Source organism: Myodes glareolus, chromosome 21, assembly GCF_982192425.1.
Source record: "Myodes glareolus chromosome 21, mMyoGla1.1, whole genome shotgun sequence".
NCBI classification, from domain to species: domain Eukaryota; kingdom Metazoa; phylum Chordata; class Mammalia; order Rodentia; family Cricetidae; genus Myodes; species Myodes glareolus.
This window is the reverse complement of record NC_142046.1, coordinates 7,319,845-7,344,756: the sequence shown is the minus strand read 5'-3', so window position 1 is coordinate 7,344,756 and position 24,912 is coordinate 7,319,845. Positions and strand designations below refer to the sequence as shown.

Sequence of the window (24,912 nt, the reverse complement as noted above, 5' to 3'; positions counted from 1 at the left end):
CTACCAAATAAAAGCCCTTGCCAGGAGTACTTTAGATCAGTTAAAGGAAGCGTCAGTCTTATATTCTTTGCTTTAAATCCCACTTCAGAGAGATTGAGGTTAACTAATTCCTCTTTCCCTGCTCTTACCTCAGAATTGGACCAGCGAAAACCAAAGTGCCTTTGAACTCATAACCTAGCACTTGCTGTCTTTTATTTTCTGATTTTAGGTTGGATTAAGTGGAAGGCCACTTTGCTTTTCTGGGTAGTTCATAGAATGAGGACGGTGCCGCTAGGGTCCGTTCCCATTCTTCCATTGCTAGCTGTGTAGCTTCTAGCAGGTTTCTTCACTTCTGAATGTAGATTTTTTTCCATGACTGAAAAGAAGATACAGATGAATTAACTGTCCATTTTTTTCAGTAAGTGGGATTTCTTGTTTGTACTGTGTTTTATGATTAAAATCAGGGATGACGTATAAATCACTAAAATCTCTGTTCTCTTTTTTATGAGGGTTCTGAGGGACATGACAGCTTGGGAAAGACTTGCAAAGCAGGCTTAACCTGCAGTACAGGAAGTAGTTCTGCAGTGGAGCACAGAGGTGCTTCCCTCTCCTGTGGCAGGCAGGTGCAGTGGCTGATGGCGTCCTCAACTCGAAGCCTCAGACCTCCTGTCTGGTGCCTGCATGTGGGTGTCCAGGAGGACAGGCATATGTGTAGGTGGTTTTCACCCTCCATCTTAACCCAAATAAGCCTGGAGTTTTAAGAGACCTCCATACCTTTTACCATGTCACTAAAATACATTAATAAGAAAACCTTCTACATTTTAAGTCTAGATGCCCTGAGTTTTCAAGCATTTAGGATTGTTGTTAACCTGTCAGGTCTATGAGACTTTCCAGTTGCAATTATGAGGAAAATCCCATTCCCTTCAAGTGGTGTTTTACATATTTACTCACAGGTACACATGTAGAGTAGAATATGCATTGTTTGAGATTCTAGTTTTTGAGTTAAAAGTGTCGGATGATTAAGAACATATATATTTCCAGCATATTAGCTAGGAGTATATTTCCAACAATTTATTGGGAATTAAAAGTAGACCCTGACATTGTAGTATATTTGTTGATGAAAAGGAGGCATTCTTCCCCTCAAGAGGGTTTAGCTGTAATACTCAGTGCTTACTCAGGAGTGAAAACATCAAATTAAACTGTTTATGCTGACAAAGGACAAATCTGGATTTCAGCAAGCCGTGCAAGATTGTCTGATTGCTTGCCCTGCTGCCTGCCTCCAAAGCTTTTGGCCAAGGCTTCTAATGAAATGCATGCATACAATTAAACCTTTTCAAGTCTGCGGCTTAGTCTTTCTGAGCCCAGAGAGGTACTCCACTGCTCTCTAGTGGCTGAGCACAGTCCCTTGGCACCAGCATTGCTTCATATTCATAAATCAGCTTTTCACACACTGGCATTGTTGGCCCTCAGTGCAAGTACCAGTACCAGGAGACAAGGCCTTGTAGACGGAAATGGAGTGAAAAATGACCTCTATCCATAGGTCTGTGGAAAGTACCAGATTTTCCCCAGGAAGACTGGCCAGTTGACTAACAATGAGCAAGTGTGAGTAAGTGCTCTGTCAGGGAGAGCTGACACTGATGGATTAGAAAGTTCACTGGTGACTCCTTTATCGCTGCATACATCTTCCACCTTGGCAGACCACAGTTGCAAGTTGGGTGCTTAAAACGTACTGCTCCTTAGCAGGGGCAGCCTTTTTTCCTGTGAAACTCTGATAAAATTCATTTGGGGGAAAGCAGTGGGAATCCATTTCCTGCTACCTCTCAGAACTTCTCGACATTGAGAAAAGAAATTTTGAACACCTTGGTTCCCATTAAAGCTCAGGAACCTGTTGAGAATGAGTGTATCAAGTCACTGCTAGAGGACAAGGAACTGTCCCAGAGTCATTATGACAACTTCCATTGAGCTCTTACTATGCCCCAGCATTCAGCTTTGCACAGTGTCTTGTTCAGTCCGCAAGAGCCATTGAAGATGTTGTCATCCTGAGTGTAGGGAAAGGAAGCTAAGGCAGCCACTGTACTGGATACCCTAGTTTTTGAGGCAATAGCATTTTGTGGTGCTCAGACTATGCCCAGAGAAACCAGTATGTCTAGAACCATGGCCTACTGGGTAGCTGTGTGTTTCAGGACTTGAATGACTTGCGTGTCCCAAATTGCTTCTGAGTAGTGCTGGGCTTCCTAGCTCCCAGACCTAGGTTTAAATCTTCATTCTTCTTACCAGCTGCTCTGCTATTGGAAAACTACTTGGAACACGTGGGTTGTCAGTTATAGTCTGTAACATGGAGAACTGTCCCCAGCACGTGACTTCAGGGCAGATTCCCACCTGCCCCACTTCTCGAGTTTAGGTAGGAGAAGCATTTCAGTTTCAGCTGTCTAGTAATGATGATTACAGAATCACTATGTTTGATTTAGTACTTAAACACTGATATGTGAAAAGAATATGCTACAAACCCCCAAACCAGGCCTGTACACAGTCCGTGTTAATGCAGGCATTTAAAAATATACAGAGCAAGTAAGAGGCTGTGAATTTTCACAAGACATCTCAGATTTTGTTTGAGTTCTTGCAGAAAAACGGGTTCAGACTGAGCTATAGGTTGAACATCCCACCTCTGAAGTGTTGAAACTGGGTATTATAACTGCAGGTAGACACTGTCACGCTGGACCTCATGTGACAGATTGCAGCCGGAACTGTGATCCCCTTACATAGTGCATAAAATTACCTTCAGGCTATGTGTATAGGTTGCAGATGAAGCAGATGACTTCATGTTTAGATTTGGGTTCCATCCCAAGATATTTCATTATAATTATATGTATGCATATTTCCCCAAATCCGAAATTCAAATTATTTTTGGTCCCAGTCATTCTGGATAAAGCTATTCAATCTGTACTAATGCTGGTAAAGTGCCTTCAGAGGTTTCAAAAAATTAAGACTAATTTTGCTTTTTGAAAAAAATGTGGTTATGTACTATAAATACTCCTAGAACAGATACCCAAGTGTCACTACTAGACACCAACAACACATTTAATCATTTAAGACGTTAACAAAAATTCAATTTTTAAAAAAATTTTTAGGTAAAAATAATGCAGATCATATTCAGATGTGTAGTAATTAGTATGAAATCAACCAGAAAGGAAAAACCTGCTAACCTGATTTCTTGGTAGAAGTGGTAAATGAAGAAAACAGCCTTTTCTAGGCTGTCTTGATAATCTTGACCTTGGCACTTGGCTTTCTTGTGTCAGAGACAGGTGGTGGAAGGGAGAGAACCCTCCGACTTTGGGGTGAACAGTAGCTCGGGGCATCATTGTTGCCCGATATGTGTGAGACCCTGGGTCTCATCTCTAGTACCACAGATACAAACCAAAGAAAAAGAAAAGTAGATGTGGAGACGGAGGGGATAACAGTGACGCTCAGGCAGGAGGATTACTTTCCTACGCCACTCTAAACTATGTAGGAAGACTATTGCAAACAAACCAAACCTCCACAAAAAGCAGATTTTGACTTTTTTTTGTTTTGTTTTAAATTAATTAATTAATTTTTGAGGCAGGGTTTCTCTGTAACAGCCCTAGCTAGCTGCCTTGGAACCCACTTTATAGACCACACTGGTCTTGAACGCACAGTGATACACTTGCCTCTGCCTCCCAAATGCTGGGATTAAAGGCGTGCTCCACCATTCCTGGCTCAGCTTCAAAATTCTTGATGTGCTGCTGGTCATAAGCCATGTATTGTGTCAACCTCCCCTGTTTAAGAAGTGGGATGTCTGAAGAGTTAGAAAACCAGTGGATATCAGTGTGCCTTGGAATTCCTTAGGATTGTATGTCTTGCTGTTGTTTGTCAGAGTTTGCTTCTATGTAAGTGCTGGTGTGCTCTGCTAGGTAAAGGGGACATGGTGTGTTTGCGGTGACTGACTGCTGCTCTTCCTTGGTCCTCTTGATTTATCATGGATTGACCTTCAGGCTTATGCTGTTAGACAGAAAGATGTGACGATAGCAAAGTTTGCTGGTTTTGTTTGTCCTTTCACAGTGTTGGATTTTCTCTAAGTTTATACCTTTAAAATTGCAAGTAACGTGTGCTTTTTGAAGAGAAAATTTTAAATACAAGAAAACAAACCAAAACTAGTCATTCAGAATTAGGCTTCTGTTTGGATTCATATGCTTGCAGCCTTGTGTCATTTGTGTTAAGCAAGCATGTCTACCCATACTGTTCTAGAAGATGCTTTTTCCCACTGAAGGTTCTCTTATGGACCCTTGGTACTGTAAATGAAAGTACTTCTACTTTGACATACTTAACTGATTTGTGCATATAATACTTTAATATTTCTCCCGTCTCTTGCTTATTAGACCTTTAGATATCTCTAGTTTTTTTGTTTGTTTGTTTTATTGCTGCTGTTTCTTGCTCTAAACAATGTACCCTCTGTATGCAGCTTTGTTCCTTAGAGCAACTCCCTGCAGGGTGGGATGGGAGTGGGTGGAGTGCAGTTTGGTGGGTATGCATAGCTTCTAGTTTCCAGTTATCTTTCCAGATTTCTGGAAGAAAAATTCTGTCCCCTTTTGCCTCTTCCAGTGGACTACTGTGCCAGTTTTATCACATGTTTGTCAGCACTGGTTGTTACACTTTTTAATCTTTGTTAATTTAAAAGGCAGACAGTGGCTGCTTTATTTGACTACTATTGAAGTTGTGTTTCTGACCATGTATCTGTTTTTTCAACTTATATACTACTATATCTTTGTTAGAAATGATGTTGTTTTTGTTTGAGCCTTTCAGTTGTTAATGTTTTGATTTTACACTTTTTTTCTGAGTTTTAGCACTTGTATTTTACGTTACAACTTATTTATTTATGTATGTATGTATGTATGTGTGTGTATGTATGTATGTATGTGTGTGTGTGTGTGTGTGTGTTTGTTTTTCGAGACAGGGTTTCTCTGCAACTTTGGAGCCTGTCCTGGAACTAATTCTTGTAGACCAGGCTGGCCTCAATCTCACAGAAATCCGCCTGCCTGTGCTTTCCATGCTCTGGGACTAAAAGTGTGTGCTACCAACCGCCCGGCCCCTAACAGTTTTTTACAGGAACAGATATTTCATTTAAAATCTTAGGTGGAGGGACTGGAGAGATGGTTCTGTGGTTAAGAGGCTGTTCTTCCAGAGGATCCAGGAGACTTGTGTACAACTCCAAGAACCCACATGGCAGTCCACAACTGCCTGTAACTCCAAGATCTTACACCCTCACAAATATACATGCAGGCAAAACACCAATGCACATATAAATAAATTTAAATAAAATAAAGTCTTGGGTGGAAATGTGACCTTTGGACATGAGCTCCTTCTGGAGGTCAACAATAGTTGTCCTACCAGTTTTATCTCAGAGAACTGTGGGTGGGACAGTAATGGAGTAGATAGCACCCTCTTTCCAGGACTTTGCAGGGTGTCAGTTGCAGGAAAAGTCAGTCCTTTAGTTAGCATCTTGCTAGGGAAGCCAGGGTAGGGCATTGCCCACCTGAGTGGCTGCCATGGATTGAATGTTCACGGAGCACAGTTTCTGGCCCTGCTAGTGCCAGCACCCTGGGTTGTAGATTTTCTCTGTGTGTTGAGTATCAAGGGAGGCTGAATTGGTAAGGATTGGACTTGCAGGAGGACAGTGATCTGGGAGGTAAGGCAGATAGTGAGTATGTAGGCATTTCAGGGGTTACACAAAGTCATATCTAAATGCTAGTTACCAAATTGTTCCCTCTTTTTTTCTTCCTGTTTTAGAGAGCTTTGTTCAGGAAGCAACAGTGGCTACTCAGTAACTATGGGTGGACTGAAAAAGGACAGACTTGTGGAGGTTGCTAAGGAGCAGTTACATGGAAACTCCTGAGGAGATGGAGAGCTTTGTTAGTAGGATACAGAAACCCAGGAAGGGTAACCCACTCCTATGGTGGTGGGATACTTGGCCTCACTAGGATAGGAGATAATAAATTGGATGCAGTTTTGTTGCTTTAAGACATCTTTTTGAAAATTGAACTTGGGTTTTATCTGTTTGCCTATTATTCAACCTAGTGTGATGAATTAGGCACTAGGCAGTAAATATTCTTTTATACTTTGTAAGATGCTAGGTGCTGTCATCACTCTTGAGGACTTGTTCAGTTTCCCTGACTCCTGGCCAGTTGCATTCTCTGTTCAACACAGTGTAGTCCAACATAGATTTGTTTGGTGCTTGGTGTGGGGCTGCAGCTGTGGAAAAGGGAGGACAGGTCTCAGAGGAAAGTGGTAGGCTCTTGTGGGCTGGGTGGTAATGAGGGAGGACTCTTGGGAAGAAGTGTTATCTTATCTGGGATTTGAAGGTGATTAGGAGTGTGGTAGACTGTCAGGGGTCCCACTTGGTAAGCCACTGCCCCTTACCAAGGTGAGAAAGCTGAAACTAGCATGGGCCTTTCGATATTGAAAGTAGAGTGTGAAGTATGTGCATTGGGGGAGGGAAGAGTAGCCAGCCCTGGTCATGACTAGCCTTGTATCCTTTCGTAATTGCCTTATGTAAGTAGAACTTTCTGTGTGAGAGGGCTGTATAAGGTCAGCTGAGATGAAGTTCTGCTTTTGTGCATGTTGGGCTTACAATCTTGGGCGAGATGGTTGCCATTGCAGGGAGTTGCTATAGGGAAAACTAAATGACATAGGACATTACATGTGGCACATTGGCGCTCACCACTGGGCCCTGTTTGCTTTCTTTTCCCTCGATGTGCTGTCCTTCCTGCTGGAGTAAGAGTTTAAGGACCACTGGCTGTACATCTTGTGTTCACAGAGTTCAGCCTCCATGTGTGGAAAAGTAGGTGTCACTAGTGTCCAGTTTCTTAACTGGACAGGGCTGGAGAGATGGCTCAGCCATTAAGAACACTGCCTGCTCTTCCAAAGGTCCCGAGTTCAATTTCCAGCAACCACATGGTGGCTCGCAACCATCTGTAATAAGATCTGGTGCCCTCTTGAGGAAGAGACCTGGTCAGTCGTCATCATCAACTTAGACCATGAAACTCAATATGGACAAGTTCAACAGAACTGCCTATATGGGGCTGCCTGTGCGTGCTTCAGCATTGCCAGGCATACATTTCCTTCCTTCATTCATTTCTTAACTGGACACGCTGTATGTGAAGCACAGGCTCCGGTGCTGGCAAGCTGTCCTCTGCCTTTGTGTACATTTCTTTCTTACAGGAAACCAGATGGTTCGAAACTCAGAGGTGTCCATGTTTTTAAAATAAAAATAGAATAAATGGTCTTTCAAAAGAATTTGCTCTGGCTTTGTGTATGGTAATACCTGGCTAAGTGGCTAGATGCTAAAGCAGTGGGCGGCTCCAGGTGTCCATTAATGGTGTGTAGGAAAAGTGAGAAGCAGTGTTTGAACATTTTGTAGGTCACGTGGTGGCCGGACCTGTCTGACTTTTGTTTGATGATTTGTTGTATTTTGTTTTGGGCTCAGACCAAGACCTGGGAGCTTGAATAAACATTAGCGACATTCTTCTTGTTGAGTCTTTTTTTTTTTTTTTAATGGCAACACTCATTGCATTGCCTTGAAGTTCTCTGATGATTTTATTCTGCCCTCTTGTGGCTTTGACAGTTGCAGTCCTGTGTGAATTCTTACCCATACTTTCTGTGCAGCGTATTTGACTACAGTGAAACCTGTCAACAGAGTGTGCCATTTCCTAGTCCTTCTATGGATTCATCAAAGGGGGCGCCAGATCCCTTCTTTCTTGTAAACTGGGGGCAGGAGCTAATTTGCAAATGATGTTGGAATTCTCTTGAGGTTGAATTTCTTTTTATGTTTATTTTGGAACCACTTGTATTGATCCGAGGGAGCCGAGTGAAGCTCTGTCTCTCCTGTGTGTGGAAGACGATGGTAAACAGGAAAGCAGAGATGCCTTGTTCACGGTCCTCCTGTCTTCACCTACAACTCTGCACTGAGGAGCGCCCTCTGTCCCCACCCCCAAACACATGACAGACCTTTTTTGTACCAGGAGCTGGGGGTTCTGGTGTGTCCTTTCTGCTTAGAGAAATTGCGTCTGTGGTGTTACTGCCAAGCAGGAAGCAGCTTCAGATTGAGGAAGAATTGTTTGGTTGGGTGGGAACTTTTTTTTTTTTTTTTAAATACTGAATGAAGCTGAACAGAAGCAAATATATGCCTAGGAGAAAGAATATAGGAGAAGTACTTACTGTGGAAGTGCCAAGAAAGGATGGCTCGCAAGAAAAAGTGGCCAGTTTTGTTTTTTTTTTCAGGAAAAATGCCTTTAAGCTAAACTTGGTTTGTTTCTTTAATGATAACTCATTTCCATTCTCTACAAAGTTGTTAGCTCTTGGGTAAATGCCCTGTCTTTTTGTATCCTTTTTAAATGTGGATTTTGAGCCTGTTAGTCCGTTTACCCTTGGGCTCTTCCTGGAGATAGATAATCTTGGACACATTGGAAGGCAAGCCTGCCTTTGGCCACTCTGCAGGAACGCTTTGCATCTCGGAGAACTGTTTCCAGAGATCCCCTCATTTGCCATTTTCTTGTTTCCTCCTGACAGCTGTCCTTTGTTTTCCACACAAAACCAGCTTCATTTTTCCTAGTATGACCTAGAGAATTTGAGTTTTTATCTGTGCCTTGAAACAGATACCGATACTATTTATTTATTTGTTTATTCCCTTTTGACCCCTGAACCTCGTGGTGAGCTGGGGACTAATGAAACCATTGGTCGAATGTGATCACATTTCTCAAAGAGCCTGCACCTGCATATCTGCTAGGGTGTTTTAGAACATACCAGTTTTATATCTGTTGAATGTCCATCTCTTTTCCACCAGGATTTGAATGTCCCTTTAGATCGCTTTAGTCCCCCACACCCTACACACACAAAGAGAAGAAATGCAAAAGGGGGAAATGGGGTTGCCTTTTGCTCCCAGAACCTAAATGAATAGTCATTGCTTGTAATGCTGGTCTACACTTGACGTTTCCCACTGCTTTAGATGTGATGTATCCGGTGCTGTGAAGGTAATGATCCTCAACCACAGCAATATTCTGTAACAGGAGTATCTGTCATATTCATCGGGATTACCATGTTCATTGATTTGTGTCTGTAAATCTGCTGTTTCTACCCTTTAAATTTGATCTATAATTGGACCTCCTTAAATGGTTCAGATAAGGTAGTCTGTATTTCCTCAGTGCAGTGTTGCTGTCAGCTTCTCCTTTTTCATTATACATTCAGCAGACTTGATAAAATCAGCAGGACACCTCATTTGAAACTGTTTAATCGCTGCCTTTTTCCTTTGCTAAACCATTGAGGTGGTCAAGCGATGTACACAAATCATTTTAAATAGAAAATATGGTTTTCTCTGTGACCCCACTAAATAGATAGTGTTATGCAAAACAAGTTAAAAAGTAATAAATGCCAAAAAATCTTCTAATTGGAGTAAAAAATTGTGGACAACTGTATCCTCTCTCCAAAAGTAGAGTGCCCTGAAATGATGCCAGAGCCCTGTGTAGACAGATAACGGTTTTCTGAAGCTTCTCAGGGTTCAGGACAAAGCAAGTTTACATTTTCAAATAGTGCTGAGCTGCCTTTGTGTCCACTCAGAGGCCAGGCTTATTTGTAATGCCTTTACATCCAACCTTGCTAAGGATAAATTTGCTCTGCTAATAACTATGCAGCATAACCTTTCAGCCATTTGCTATTGTTGTAATAAATTTTTGTGTCTTTGTCATTTTGTCTACTCAGCTGTTAGTCCTCAAAGTACAAACTAAAAATAATAGCTCCAAATAAATGCCACGGAATGCAGTGTCTTACTATAGTAACTGGGGTAACCTGGTAGCTCAGCTCGAAGTCCCATTACCATTGCTGGTGCTGTATCTGCCTCCCTGCCTATGTGCCAACGTCATTTATCAAGACCATATCATTAAAACAATGTCTTCTTAACGGGTTTGGTATTTAGCACTGTGTCCAGCAGCTCACCAAGACAAGTGTGGAGCACAGGCTCCTTCACATAGGATAGAGGGAATTATGGGGCACTCCCCTCTTGGAAAAATACAGATTCCCCGTGACCTCATTTTTAAGCATCAGTATTTCACTGCGACTGCTGCACAGTTAACCCTGTAATAAGAGGGCCAGTTTCAGGGCTACCTAACTAGTAAGTGGCTCCAGCTTGGCCTTGAATGTGGCCTCTAGACTTGGCCCTGACACTGAACTGAGTGTGACACTGGGCATGTTTGACTGCTTTTGCCGACCCAAGGTAAACTGGAGATGGAGATGCTGAGTGTTGGTAAAATACACTAAAAGTGCATCTTTTTCTTACAGGTTCCGGCTCCTTGGCAGCAATGGCTGTGTTTGAAGATAAGTTTAGACCAGATATGGAGGTATGTAAGCCTTGCAGCTTCCTGCTTTCAGATATTTTCCCAGTTGTGTGTCAGACATTTACAGACTGACTGCTTCCTCCAGAGCTTGCACAGCACGGTCAGTACTTTAATGCTCGATACAGATAGTTGTTGAGGAGACCGGCTGCTTGAGAAAACATTCATTGTGGTGACCTGTGGCCCTGTTGTGCTCTTTCTTGGACTTGGGGAACCCACTCTGGGCTCTTTCAGACTCCTTGCAATGCGGGATATTTTCCTGTGTTCTGAGATTTTTGTGTCAGGATACCGGAACAACCTGTTTTTCTGTTCCCTCACTAAAAATAGAGTAACTATGTATGTCTTTGATGTCACACAGACCTAACCTAAAAATGGGTCACTTTTTAAAATCTCTGTAGACTTTCCAGTCTCTGGCAGAAGTGGGGATAAAAATGTGCACATGTAGCGTCCTTGCAGGGCATTAGGGATCTAGTGTTCCAAGTGTGTTTGTAAGGGATTGTTTGACTGTATTTACTTTGGTAGTAGAAGAGGTAGCATCTTGTGAAAGACATTGGCCTGTCTGCTTTAATGGTAGATGCATTCTCAATGAAAGCTCTCTTCCAAAGAAATCCCTTTAATAGCAGATGTATTCATCTTGTGTTGCTGCTTCCAAAGGCGTGGTCAGTATGCTGGGTTCCTGTGGTGCCACATAACCCCTCCTTCCCCTCGATTAACCTGCCATGGTCAGGAGTCATCTCTGTTTGTACTCGATGTCTTGATGGTTAGTTTTTTGATGGGGAGCGTCAGTCCTTTTCAGTGGTTCATAGGTAAACTGTTCAGGAGTGTTTCACCTCATCTTTTCCGTTCATTCTGATTTTGCAAGTATTTTGTTTAGGACCTAAAAGACAGACATTTTGACAGTATTTTTTGTCTGACCATCTTTGGGAGAAGATGGCATGTGAAAAATACTGTGTTCTTCCATTCTGCCATTGTCATTGAAGCAGTAAGTGTTATGCTCCAAAGTTCTCTCTGCCCTTCAGGTTTGGGCCAACTTCTATGAAAGACAGAACTGATCAGCTAGGACACGTGTCTCCTGTGCCCTTGGTACATGAGGCTAACACCACAAGTAATGTGTTTCATGAACTCCGTGTGATCCTTTTCTCCTAGCTACAGGAATTAAACATATAGAATCTAGGCAGATGTTTTCTATTAAAAATGATAGCGTCTGAACTCCAATTAAGAAGAATAAGCAGGGCCAAGTGTAAAACTGTAAATGAAATTAGAATTCTGTTCTCATTTCTCAATGTGAAAATTTATTCCTATATCAGCATGATTTTCTGTTTGGTGTCCTTAAATACACAGAGAAAAAATTATGTATACTAGGTCACTTAGAAAGAAAAGGACCCAAACCCAAAGTCTCTAGTTTTCTAAGTAGAGGAGTTTTAATGTCAGGCTCATCTTTAAACCACATTAATCTTTTCAGATTTTCTTGGAAGTTTTATCTTTTTCAATTGACTAGAATTTCCATATGTTAAGGAAAACCGAGAATTGCAGAAAGAGTTAAAATCTGAGGTTTATTAAAAGTGACCTGATGCTCCGCCAAAGTAATTTTATACTGTGTCAAGCCTGAATTGTAAATAGTTCAAAAGCCATGCATTTAAGGCGGGTATGATTAGGGGAGAAAAGACATCAGCTTCCCTTCAGTATAACTTAGAATTTTATCTTTCTGAAGAGAATATTTCTTAGACTTAGTATGCCTGTATTTGAAACATTTAATGTTCTTCTACATTACTCGTGAGACCCTGAGACAGGTTGAAACAATTCCCATTATATAAATTTATAATTTTAGGTTGAAACTTAACACTGTCAATTAGTGAAAACCATTCTAAAGCCCAAGTGATAGTTTTAACAACCGCCTGTAGATAATACTATAAAAACCTGCATTCGTGTTAATAGATACTTTAAAAAAAAAAACTTGATTTGGGAGTGTGGCTTACTAATAGAGCACTTGCCTAAACTGTGTGAGGCCCTGCGTCTGATTCTTAGCCCACAAAACACACACACACACGATTAGTGTAAGTATGCTGATAAAATAAAAACAGTAAAGCCACAGTGTAGTGGAGCACGCCTTTAATCCCAGCACTTGGGAGGTAGAGGCAGGCGGATCTCTGTGAGTTCGAGGACAGCCCGGACTACAGAGAAACCCTGTCTCAGAAAACAGAAAACAACAATAACGAAAGTTACTGGGAAGACTTAATCTAGTCTTGGGTCTTGAGTTTGCCATTTGTGTATTGAGTTGTTTTCCTGCTGTGTCCAAGTACCATTGAGGCTATTATTTTTCTTTAAAATGTTCGTTATTTCAGCAATGAATCGTTATAGTTGATATGTGATAAAATGTGCAGGAATGGAGCAGTCAGTAACTGTCATTAAATCAAAATGCTGTATTTTTTTCCCTCCATTACCCCTTGATAGTTAGCCTCTTCTTGAGCTTCCTCTTAATTCGTCTTAGATGTAATGAGTATCATGACATCTGGGGTATTATGTGCTTGTTTTAATGTGGGTGCATGCTGTTTATGGATACGTATTACCCTAACATAACCCTTGAGTGTTAGGGAGCAGAAGTCACTCCAGCCGTTCTTGCCTGTTCATAGCCTTGCTTGCTGCTGACTTCTGATTGCTGTTGTGTGCCGGCAGCCCTCGGGATTTCTCATTCATGTGTCTCTGTGCTGCGTTGTAACTCTGTTCTACACTTTAGAGGCATCTTCCCCACTTGCCAAGGAGTGGGAGCTTCTTGAGTGCAGGGGCAATGAGACCATCTCTGTTTTCCAGCTTCTGGCTCTCAGTACTTGCTTGTTAGGGCAGAAGGACCCTGAGCTAAAGTGAAATCTGAGTCATCAAAGACCACCGGAGAACCAAGGGAACTTCTTCCTCTTCCTGTTTGGAAAGTTCAGAACGTACTTTTGAGACAACAGGAAGATAGCCAGTACACTTCTCTACAGTGCTATAGATACCCCATAAAGTACCCAGGGACAGAAAATGGGGATTGGAGCAAGCACTCATTGAAAAGGCACATAGTCCAGAAAAGCCTCTGTCAACCTAGTGGGGACTCTTTAAGACCCTGAGATGGGCCTCTGCTCTTGGGTCATCTGAGCCATGGACTTGCCACAAGTGAAAGCTCTTGGTTCAGCATTTGGGAGAAAAAGTAGCTAGATGGTGAATGTAAGGCATGTTCAGTCTCTAGAGGTTCTCAGCTAGTTGATGCCTGAGTGTTGCTTGGAGCAGTTTCATAGTTTTCACTTGTCCAGTTTTCTCCCTTGCTGCTAACTTGGGGGATTGAGGGTGGGCTCTGCCTTTATTCATTTCAGTTTCCTTACTTATACTGTGCTGGTTGGTCCCTCTTACAAACTCAGCCATTTTTGTTGTTGTTTGCTTTTTGAGATAGGCTCTCGGTATGTAGTCCATATTGGCCACAAACATGGACTTCTTGCTTTGTCTCCTTTTTGCTGGGGTTACAGAGCTGTGGCACATACTAGTTAGTAAGTATTTGTGGATGGGGCAGAAGTAACTTTATTACAGGTTCATCCTTTTCTGAAGCAGCCTTTACCTTTGGTGTTCATAGTGTTCAGCTGTGTTAGAAGTGAAAATTTTGCTGGACGTTGCTGACGCACACCTTTAATCCCAGCACTCAAGGAGGCAGAGGCAGGTGGATTCCCAAAGTTAGAGGCCAGCCTGATCTACCGAGTGTGTTCTAGGACAGTCAGTGCTACAGAGAAACCCTCTCTCAGGAAAAAAAAAATGAAAAATGTATCAGAATAGAATTTTACTGATAATAAGTACCCTACTTTATTATTATTATTATTATTGACTGGCGGGTTTTAAGTGTGAAAGGTGACATGACAAGGTCAGTTACTTGAGGGTGTTGCCAAGCTGCATGTTGCCATGCCTGCTGGTTCTTTTCTCTGATAAGGCTTGTGTAAGAAGCCTGGCAGTGATTGTTACCCAACAGGGTAGCTGAGTGGGGACTCTAATGTTAATCATATTGTGACCTTTTCAGATAATTTTCCAGTCAATTGAAAGAAATGTGACCAAAGTACCTGGGAATATAGTGATGGTCCAGAAATGCAGACTTTACCTGGGGTTGGGGGGTGAGTGGGTGGGGAAATGAAGCTATTGGATCAGTGACTTCGGGCACTTCTCTTTCTAGTCCTTTCTATAAGAAGAATTGTTTTCATTTGGCCTGTTGAGAAATTTCAACTCTTGAAGATTATAATTCATTAAAATAGGCAGAAGATTAATATTTAGTCCGTCAAGATCAATACTGTCCCCTCTTTGCACTAATTGTCAGAATACTGTGCGAAGGCCGCCGAAGGCTAGTGGAGTGCGGCAGGACCCTGACATCACAGGGAGTGGATTCAAAGGCAAACTGTCCTGCACCCTCTGGTATCGACTTGCAAATTAGCATCTGGAATCTAATTAAACAAGCTTAATGAAAGCAGCAGCTGACTGCTGCTAGAAAAGACAGTCAGCTTCCCCTCTCTGATACATATTCTGTACCGTCGGAGCTGGTCACCAAACACATTGTGAGCACAGTTTAAAAAATTAGCATTTATTTGAAGAATAGAAACTGTTTTTCATTCTGTTATGCATTTGGCATGCTCTGGCATCCCATGAGAACCATGCCACAGCAGATAGTGCACAATATTTATAAATCCATGACAGGCAATAATAGCAACTTGAAAAATTCTTTTGCTAGAATCTCAAGTTGAGAGCTGCCAAAAACTGAGAGGATCAGATCTGCAGTGGCAGCTGCTGTGCCCTACAGTTAGAATTCTAGACTTTGAAGATGCTCAACTTAAAGCAATGAAGACTGCAGGCTTAGCCAATTTTTGCAGGTTTCTAGAGCTCTGGCTCTCTGCCTTTTGAAGATGACTTGTTGAAGTTTCTACCACTGCCTGAGGCATGCTAACACCAGCAGGATCTTTTCCTCCAGTCTTAGTGTGGCTTCAGTTTTAAGTAGCACATACTTCGTCAGTGCCTACTGTGATGGCCCTTTTTGTGGTTGCAGTACCAAGGGATAAGCTCTTACCCTGTACCCTTCAGAGAAGTACAGAGATAGATGGTGACGCATACAAGTGCCACTTCAGCTGTCCGATTTATGGAGTCATATTTCATCGCTCGGACGGTGCCGGCCTCTAGGGAAGCCCTTTGCAGATTGCTAAAGATGTGAGCGGCTATCGCCCTAAAGGCTTGCGGTTATTTCACAAACGTGACGCCAAACACCTAGCTACTGAAAAAACAGGATTAATCTGTCATTGCGGGCAGCTATAGATCCATTTAAATAATGGAAGACTTGATATCAGTATGCTGCTCTGGCAGCAAGTCTTAGAAGTGATGGTGTGTGTGTGTGTGTGTGTAAGTGTAATAGAAACAAAACTGCAAACTTCACCTTTGGGTTAGTGACAGAGATCTGTATTATTTTGATCTTTTAAAAATGCATTCAGTTTATCACATAGGATGGTCCTGTAGGGAACCAAGAGCATAAATTCAATATGGGGGAATGGGGCTTAGGTGTTGAAGGATTGGGCTGCTGCTCTGTTTCTGTTTTACCACTCACAGCATGGCTCTAGGCAACTAGGGGACCAAATCTGTGAGACAAGTTTCAGAGACCTACCTGCGGTTGTCAAGAGGATTAGATCCCAGCAGTAAAACACCTTCAATGGTATACAAAATTGGGTTTCTGAAACATGGTGACTGTCTTCTAGTTAGTAGTAGGTTGAAAATGTCACCTAGAAGCCACTAACATTAGAATCTGCTATCAGGCTTGGGGGTTTATAGCATAGAGAAGAAAGAGCCTTCTTTTCCATCTGAAAGCTTACCATCCAAGACAGACCCATGTGATGGACATGGGAGTGTTTGCTTTTGGGGGAAGGTAATTAATGCAACAGCCAGTTTTAGATGTTTGCTTGTTGCCTGGCCTCCGTTCTAACAGCCTCCCTGTGTTTTCTCACTTTTCAACAATCTTGGAGGTTAGTGCTTTGTTACCCACAATTTGAAGGAAAGAAAATCAGCCCATGGGGAAATCAAATAACCTGTCCTGAGGTTACATAGATGGTCAGCAGTGAGGTCAGTATTTGAACTCTTATCAGTCTGACTTTGGAGTTGTTTGCTGAGATCAGCTACTGTGTGGTTGTGTCTCTTTGCCCGGTATGTAATTATTTGACAACAGAGTAGGACGATATCTTACTCTTGAGGCCGGAGTGTTCTTTTCCTCTCGTGAGGACTTGTGAAGACAGCAGAAAGCCAGGCATGTGTCAGGGGGGTGCGCAGATTTTAACTACAGCAGAGAGCCCAGAAGAGGAGAGCGAGGTGGAGAGGGCAGGGAAGGAGGGAGAAGTACATTTGGCTATGGCAGAAATTTCTGTCTTCTCTTTGAATCTAAGGCTTTGGGGTTGTTTTCTTCGTCTTTGTTTTCATCTGTATCAGTCCTCCATCCCACATATCCTGTGGTTATTCCTCTTCAAAGTTTCCTAATGATGTCTGTTTATAACAGAGTTGTTTTCTGTGGATGACTGATATATAGATGGCACAACCCTCCTCAGATTTAGTGATGAGACCAAGGGGTTTTTAAATGCTGGTGTGTGATATTTGTCCATTTGAAGCAAGTCATGAATAACTTGAACAGGGTGGGGGTGGGGCAAAGCAAGACTATTGTATTTGAATAATGAGGTGCTCTCTCTTCTCCAACTGCCAAAACTTTTTAATCTTCGTCAACAATTGTTCTGTCCGACATTCTATTTAGGTCGCATCTGTGGACTGCGAGCTCAGAACCCTGACAAGCAGCATATGAATTCTGTATTCATTAGTGATCTTGATCCTAATGCCTCTGTCCCTGCTACAGGGGCTCAGGTGTGGAAGCTGCTGGTTCATCCTCCCAGCTGACACTGAGAGCTTTAATGACTCTATAGGACGATGACCACTGACTGGGAGGTTTGCGGGCAGAACCCACACCACAGAGAGTGGTGATCAAGGAGGACTATGGGGTTTAGCAGAGTGCCTTCCTGTGCAGCTTGAACCCCATTGGCATCAAACACAATGTTAAATAAATGCAATTTAAAGAAAAAAGGCTGACCTTAACAAGTAGTAAAAACGGTATCAACTTAGTGAGCATCTCTTGACTTAGTTTTTCAGATTTTTCAAGTTTAAGCTTGTATTTATGTGGTAGTTACATCAGTTTAAGTGTCTTAAATGTCTAGAGGAAAATCTGCAATTCAAACCAAAATTCTTTTAGTGCTGGCCCTTTTGTTTATTGTGATCTTTTGCTTTTAAAAATTACTAGAATGTGGATTTATTGATTGATATGCAACATGTCACTAAGTATTTTGACCTTTTTAAGGACTCTTTCTTCTAGAAACATTAGATGCCTTATTATCTAGAGACAACTTCATTGGTTCATAATTTACACCCATACAGTTTGCCTGTGTACAAGTTAGCTTTTACTATTTCATTAAGAGTTGTACAGTTATCACTGTAATAAGTTAGAACATTTTCAACTTCGTCTGACTCTAAAGACCAAAGTTATATCATTGCTTATTTCCTGTCCTATTCTGGACATTTTTCATGAATGTCACTATATGTGATTTTTTAAAAGACTTATTTTAATATTTTCAAAATATTTCATTCATGTTGTGGCACATTTTATCATGTCATTGTTTTATGAAGTTGAATGGACATAGCATACTTTGGCTATCTATTCTTTAGTTGGTGGGCATTTGGATTATTTCTACTGTTTGGCTCCTTCCCATATGTCTGTGAACATCTCTTGTGTGTTTGTACAGCAGGGCTAACCTTTTATGGTATTGCCAGACCTTTCCATAAATTCTGTGTTGAAAGCAGCATAGGAAGGTTTTGATTCCTTCACATACGTAACCAATGCTTGCCACCTGTCATTTTGAATCATCCAGGTGAGGGCGAATTGTGTTTCACTTTGGTTTTAATGAATCCCTTATTAAGAATAAATGTGACTGTGGGAATGTGTAGATTGAACAGTTTAACATTGTACATGCTTATAAACTCTGGGTTTTGGCAATGATTGGTCAGATTATGTATTTGTTTAAATACTGAAAGATCCCTTTGGAAAGTCTTTTAGAGGTTGTTTCTGTAGTTTGCCTTTGGCCACAATTTCTTTTTACTCGTTTTCCTTAAGACCGTAAGCATTAGATGCCATAATCATGTCTTCATTGTTAGATCAAAAAGATAAATTAATTTCTAAGGTAATTTTTTTCTCTGGTTCTATTTAACATGCAACTTTAGGTTTTAGAGGTGTTGGAACCCCCAAAATACAATCCCAGAAGCCTTGCATAGAATTATTTACAGTAGTGCTTTCCAGTAGAATTGATTAGTGATGCTTAGCAATAAATAGACACTGAAACCGACATTTATGGGTTAGTAGGAGATTTGGGGGAATTCCTCCTTAACCCTTTTTTGGGGTGCAAATGGGAAACACTATTGATGGGATGGATGCCTCCTACCAGCTTGTATATAAGCTGTTTCCTTTTTTAAAAAATCGTGAAGCAGAGTTGGAGTTAGGGGAGGTGTAAGGTCAGAACAGGGATTGTAGTCCATGCTGTCGAGTGGGCAGACTCAAAGTGGGAAACTTGTCCTATGGTTTTCTTTTAAAAAGTGAGTTTGGTGCAAGACTCTGGGTTTGATCTCCTGCAATTTGGGGATGGGGGCAAGATGACTCAGAGGGCATAAGTGCTGGCCACAGAAGCCTGGTGACATGAATTTCATCCCTGGAGCCCATGATGGAAAGAGAGAAATCCTCTGATGTGCGCGCACGCATACACACACACACACACACACACACACACACACTCACCAACAACCACTAAAATAAACATTTCTTAAAAAGCGAGTTTGTTCTCTTGAATTGGAACCATCCAGCAACCCACTTTGGAGAGGCAGAAAGGGACTTCCTGAACTAAGGTGCCTCCCCAGGTTTTCCTGTTCTCATAGACGTTCTTGTGAAACTTTAGAGTGCAGTTTTCTTTATTCTGTGTCTGTTGGTTCAGGAACAGGACTTTTTCTTTTTCTGTGCAGCATTTAGATTTGACAAGAGATTGTTTTTCTCCCTTTGGTTCTTTGGGATGCCACAGTCTTCTTGACTTAGAAGTGGATGCTTAGCTGTCTGTTTCTCTGACAAATCCAAGTCTTTTCAACTCTTTCTCCAGAATACCAGTTTAATATTGGTGGATGGTTTTCATTTCCACCCTTGTTATTTTGTTTGTTTTTACCTTTGGATTGAGACAGGGTCTCTCTGTAGCAGCCTGGCTGTCCTGGAACCCACTCTAGACCAGGCTGGCTTTGAACTCACAGAAATCTGCCTGCCTCTCTTCTGCCTCTCTAGTGCTGAGATTAAAGGTGTCACCACCACCTTTTATTCTGCTTTTAATAAAGTTGAAAGTCGGATGTCTAGAGTATGGGATGAGGAAAGATTAAGTTTTTCCTGTTTTGTTTAATCTTGGGAACCAAAGGAAGAGAGATTGGGAGAGAAAAGACGCAGTTCTCTTGAGTCTCCAGGTGCAAGGAAAGTGACTCCATGAATCCCAGGGTACCTAGTTCCGAATCCTGAGGATTAGTGAAAGGATAGTTATAAATAGTGATCTGGCAAATCTGTTGGCTTTAATTCTTTTAAAGAAATTTTCTGCTAAAAGTATTCTGTGCTGAGTTTCATATTCCTAAAGAATCAGTGTGTGATCACTCAGCAGATTCTTACTGGTGCCAGCTGAATACAGCACACCGCACATGGTGCTGGGCCAGGAGCAGGATGGGAAGAGGCCGTCCTGAGTGCAGGGGGACTTCCTGTGCAGCCGTCCTGAGTGCAGGGGGACTTCCTGTGCAGCCGTCCTGAGTGCAGGGGGACTTCCTGTGCAGCCGTTAGCAAAGCAATGGAGAGAGGTCTCCTGCACTGTGGTCGATAGGTAATTATTTGTGATGCATTTCTTTGGAGCAAGTGCTCCTTCTGAAATGCTTTTGCTTCACATATTTTCTATAACTGAAATGTAGAGAGAAATGTACTATGTAGGAGAAATATTTCACAGTATGTTGCTGCCTGCACCTGTGGCAAAAATTCAGCAGGCAAAGTAAGACTTTGTGAGGACTATGCAGTCAGAGAGGCATAGGCCAGGTGCAGGACTAGTATTGAGTGGGTTAATGTCTGGTGACTTCTATTGTAGCATAGTTCTGGTGAAATGCTATGCATCGTGATGTCACATCGTAAATGGCACCTTCACCTTCTCTTGTCTAATAGAATTGCCTTTGTTGACATTAATCTTAGCCTTTATCTTTCTGGTACTCAGGTGAAGCCAACATTTGGAATATCAGAGTTCTTTAGGAGAAGAATAAAAGAAGTTCTTTTTCAGATTTCATTGCACTCTAGAACTCCATTGTAAAAATGAGAATCACGACTACCTACAAGTGACTGTAGGGGTGTGAGTATGAGCTAAAATTCCAGTGTCAAAGTGGGACTTTGTTACAAAGCAAAGGAGCTGCCCGTGGCCAGAAGCTTATAGCCTCTTGAACAATGGGTTTCTGCTTTTCTTGTGTATGAGTAAGAGAAATACAAGAGATGAAGTATAGGACTGAGTGTTACTAGATGGTAGCTTAGAATCCTATAAGTTTGCGCTGGCAGGTAATTTGACATAAATTCTTAATATAAATCTGGGTTAGTGGTGAAGATGTTATTTTAGTAAAAAAGATAAACTGCTGATTAATTCAGCATAGAACTCAATTACAAATTGAAAGTGCCTCTGCGGGACTCCCGGGCCCTAAAGACAGCAGATGTTGAATTGGTACTCCAGCATATTTCACAGTGATATGAAATATTAACATGGTTTATTATACTTGTGTGGTATGTGATATCAGGAAGGGGGAGGTGGTGGGCATGTGGGTGTGCAAAGCAACCCAATATTACACATCCACTGATATACACTGAAGTGTGATTAGGAATTTTAGGAAATTTTCCCTTTTTTTTCTTTTTAAAAAATAAAGTGGCTCTGTGGAGAAATTATGCTTAAAATAACATTTGGGGCTAAGCATTTAAATGTAGTGTCTTTTTGGTTCATTTTCTATGCACTGGTAAACATAAAAACCGGCAAGCATGGTAATACAGGCGTTTAAGCATCAGAGAGACTGCTGCCTGCAAGAATGAGAACCGCGAGGGCCTGGACTGAGCTCACTGTGTCTCCAGTCAGATCGGACGGCCTAGAAAGTTATGATTTGCTTCTGTGCTGCTTTTACCTTCTGATCTAAAACATGGCAATTAAAACAGTTACCCCTGTGTTCTACACAGGCAGGGAAGTTTCGTTTCTGCAAAATGAAGAAGAGCCTCAGTTTTCTTACCTCAATCTATTCACAGGGAAAAGTCAGCAATTTCATGTATCGAGAGATCTGGACAAACAGCTGCCAGTGTTGGAAGGGATTGGCAGTTCTTAAGAAGAGAGGGATGTGACTCAAGTCGGCTAAGATAATTCAAAGCCATTATCTCTTGGTTTTAGAGTGTTTTTCATGACAACTTATAAAAAGTGCTGGTTTTGGTAGCTGAAGTAAAATAGTTCTAGAAGTGACTGATGATTATGGGAAGAGAGTGACTGTCATGCCTTTGGCTTATTGTGAAGACTTTTAAAAAGGTGCCCATTCTCACAAATGCCTCAGGCACAGCAAACATGGCAAAGGTAGTCCCAGAAGAAAAGCTGGGTGCTCTGGGCCTCTGTAAGCTGATAACAGGCAGTGGTTTTGTGGAAATGCAGAGACTGGTTTGTTGAGCAGGGTCTGTGACAGTCCTAGTCTAGTAGTACAAACAGGCCCACAACAACTGCTGAAAGTATGTGGTAACACACTCAAGAAATTGGCACACAAGGGGTCAACTTTTAGAGGTAAAACACGGGTGGGGTAGGAGGGAACATAACACGACACAGACTCAGAGACAGCTGTCTGTGCAGGTCACATAGGTTGTCACATAGGTTGTCTCGGGGTTTGTGGAAGGGTAGGACATCAACCCTAAAGGAGTTTATTCTGCATAAAGGTACTTGATGCAGTCCTGCTCTGTTATTTGTCATCCTGGAAGTTTAGACAGTTGAACATATTTGAAAGTAAGAAAACAAACTCCAGACAGTGTACGGTGTCTAAAGTTGTGTGAGCGGTCATGTTCTGAGTTAGCATGGCCTTTTAATTAGCATGCACTCTTCAGCATGTGCGAGGGCTGAAGCTCAGCAGCCCTGTCCCTGCATGTGAATATTTAAGTTTAGAAAGCTGCCACATTCCATTAGAGGTGGTTGTGTTTCAGCAGTGGGTGCAGGAGCTGTGTAGACTTTTCAGATGTCCTTTGAGATTTACGTGGCATTGTAATTGGGAGATGCTGGTACTTAGTGTGTTGTGCATGGTGGAATGTGAGATTACCAGCTGTAATGAGACCCCAGCAGCATACCTCAGGAAGGTAGTTAAAGTTTTAACCTTCACAGATAATGTTACTTGTGGGTTTCCATGAGATAATTTATACCATTCTTGTCTAGCCCTGAAACTGCAGAAACTAAAACAGATATCAAGTTGTGCTACACACACACACACACACACACGCACGCATGCACGCAAATATTGTTTACAGGGAGCACTGTAACCATAGCATGCAGGTAGCCACAGCACTAGATAATCATTTTTCTGAAATTGGAACTGTGGTGATGGGAAAAAAATCACAAAGATATAATGATTTTTTGACTTTGATTCCTTGGCAATCTGTTGACTGTCAAGATGAAAGCTGAGTATAGCGGCAGCGTTCCTGTTTCAGCCCTGAGGAGGCTGAGGTAGGAGGACAGTTGTAGCTGCATAGCAAAAGTGTCTCAGAGAAAGATTTTTAACCGCCCCCAAATATAACCTTTATTTCATATGCTTGAATGTTTGCTTGCATGCACACACAAGTACCACATGGGTATCTGGTACCCAAGGGGATAAAAGTATTGGAGCCCCAGAACTGGAGTGACAGTTGAGAACTGCCATATAGGCGCCAAGAACCCAACCCAGAGCCTCTGCAAGAGCAGCTCTTGACTGCCAAGCCATCTCTCCATCCCTGACAAAGAAGGCTTTTTTAAAAACCCAGATGAGTAGTTGGGGTAAGGAGCGCCAAGGTGCATGGGTCTTGAAGAGGCCTGTTTGTGCCCTGGGCCTTCACTTCTCTGTGTAGGCCTGCTAATAAAGCAGGAAATTCACTCCTAATGTGAACGGAAGCCACCCTTCCAGGGAGACTTTGGGAAGATCATGCGTGTAAATGGCTACTCAGGTGTATCAACAGCTTGTTCTCCAGTCTCTTGCCCCAAAACTTCTAAAGAAAGTTCTTGTCCTTTTGTTCAGTTTTAGTTAAGGCTTGCAGCCAACAGGTGGGCTTTTGAAAGCAAAGTTAGATGACATCTTTTATTGCTGACACACGGTAAAGAGAAAAGTCTGACTCACTCTATTCTGGGAGAGGAGCTGTGCTTTAGAAATGGGAGCTGTGGGTCTGTCTCACAGGCTTCCACTTAGGATTTGTTGAGGAAGGATAGAGAGTGCAGTGGAGTCATTAGGAGGCTCTCAGTTTTACTAGATGTTCCCCACCTGGACCCAGGAGGAATGCTAGAGTCGCATGGTTTAAACCACAATGCCGTGATTTGGGGGATTGTGTACAAATCGTGGACTTTGGGGTCAGGTCGAGTGGTTTTATCTCAGGTCTTTCAGTTTCTGCTCATATGCCGTAGACTGGTCATTTGTTATCCTCTGCTACTTGCTTCCCTGCATTTGTGAGATAGGAGTGAGGGTGGGAGTGCTTGAGCAGAGTAAGGGGGATGGGGACATGGTTAGTGTAGTGCATTAGGTGTGAATTCTGTCCCTCATAGAGAAGATCCTAGTGAAGAGTGGAAGTAAAAGTGTGTTTTTTTTCAGTGAACTTCTGAAATATAGCAGTAAATTCTATATGAAAGGTGCACTGGCAACCGAGACTTAAAACTTCATGTCAGATTTTATTTGCAGTGTAATAGCTGCTTTCATAATTGATTTTTTTTTTTGGCTCTGTTATTATCAGTTCTAAAAGAGTGAGACTTGTTTTGTAACCTTGCTGGGGAAGGCTAGTGAACGCAGAGGAATCAGAGCAACAGCAGCCACCACGGTTGTCTGCACAAAGGAAGAACACTGGACAAGCAACTTCCCTTGTGCATAGGAACAGATAAGACTTAAAACCCTAGGTGCTAGATTACGGGCCTCTTGTAGGGAAGACATGACTTGAAATTTGCTTTATTTGTGACTATCTTGAAATTTCCTAGAGCGGGGTACTCTGTCCGTTCTTGTCTCTTCTGCCCATCCTTAGATTTTGAGGCTGTAGAAGCAGGATATTGCAGAGGACACTCTACATTGGCCTTGAGCATTTGCAGGTACCTGGCCACAGGATGGGACTTACATCTGCTGAGACCTATGGTACAGATTTCCTTCTGTTTTTATCCCCTTTCTGCCACACCTTTGCCTCCTTTTAGTACTGAGATTG

General features: G+C 42.1%; 1 protein-coding gene across 1 annotated transcript in view; it reads left to right on the top strand.

Annotated features, from left to right (window-relative positions):
* Psmb7 (proteasome 20S subunit beta 7) overlaps positions 1–24,912 on the top strand; it is a 57,340-nt gene that overhangs the window by 21,662 nt on the left and 10,766 nt on the right. Inside the window, exon 6 of the mRNA XM_048429193.2 lies at positions 10,321–10,379. Coding sequence (XP_048285150.1) covers positions 10,321–10,379 — 59 coding nt within the window. The remainder of the gene's footprint in view (positions 1–10,320; positions 10,380–24,912) is intronic.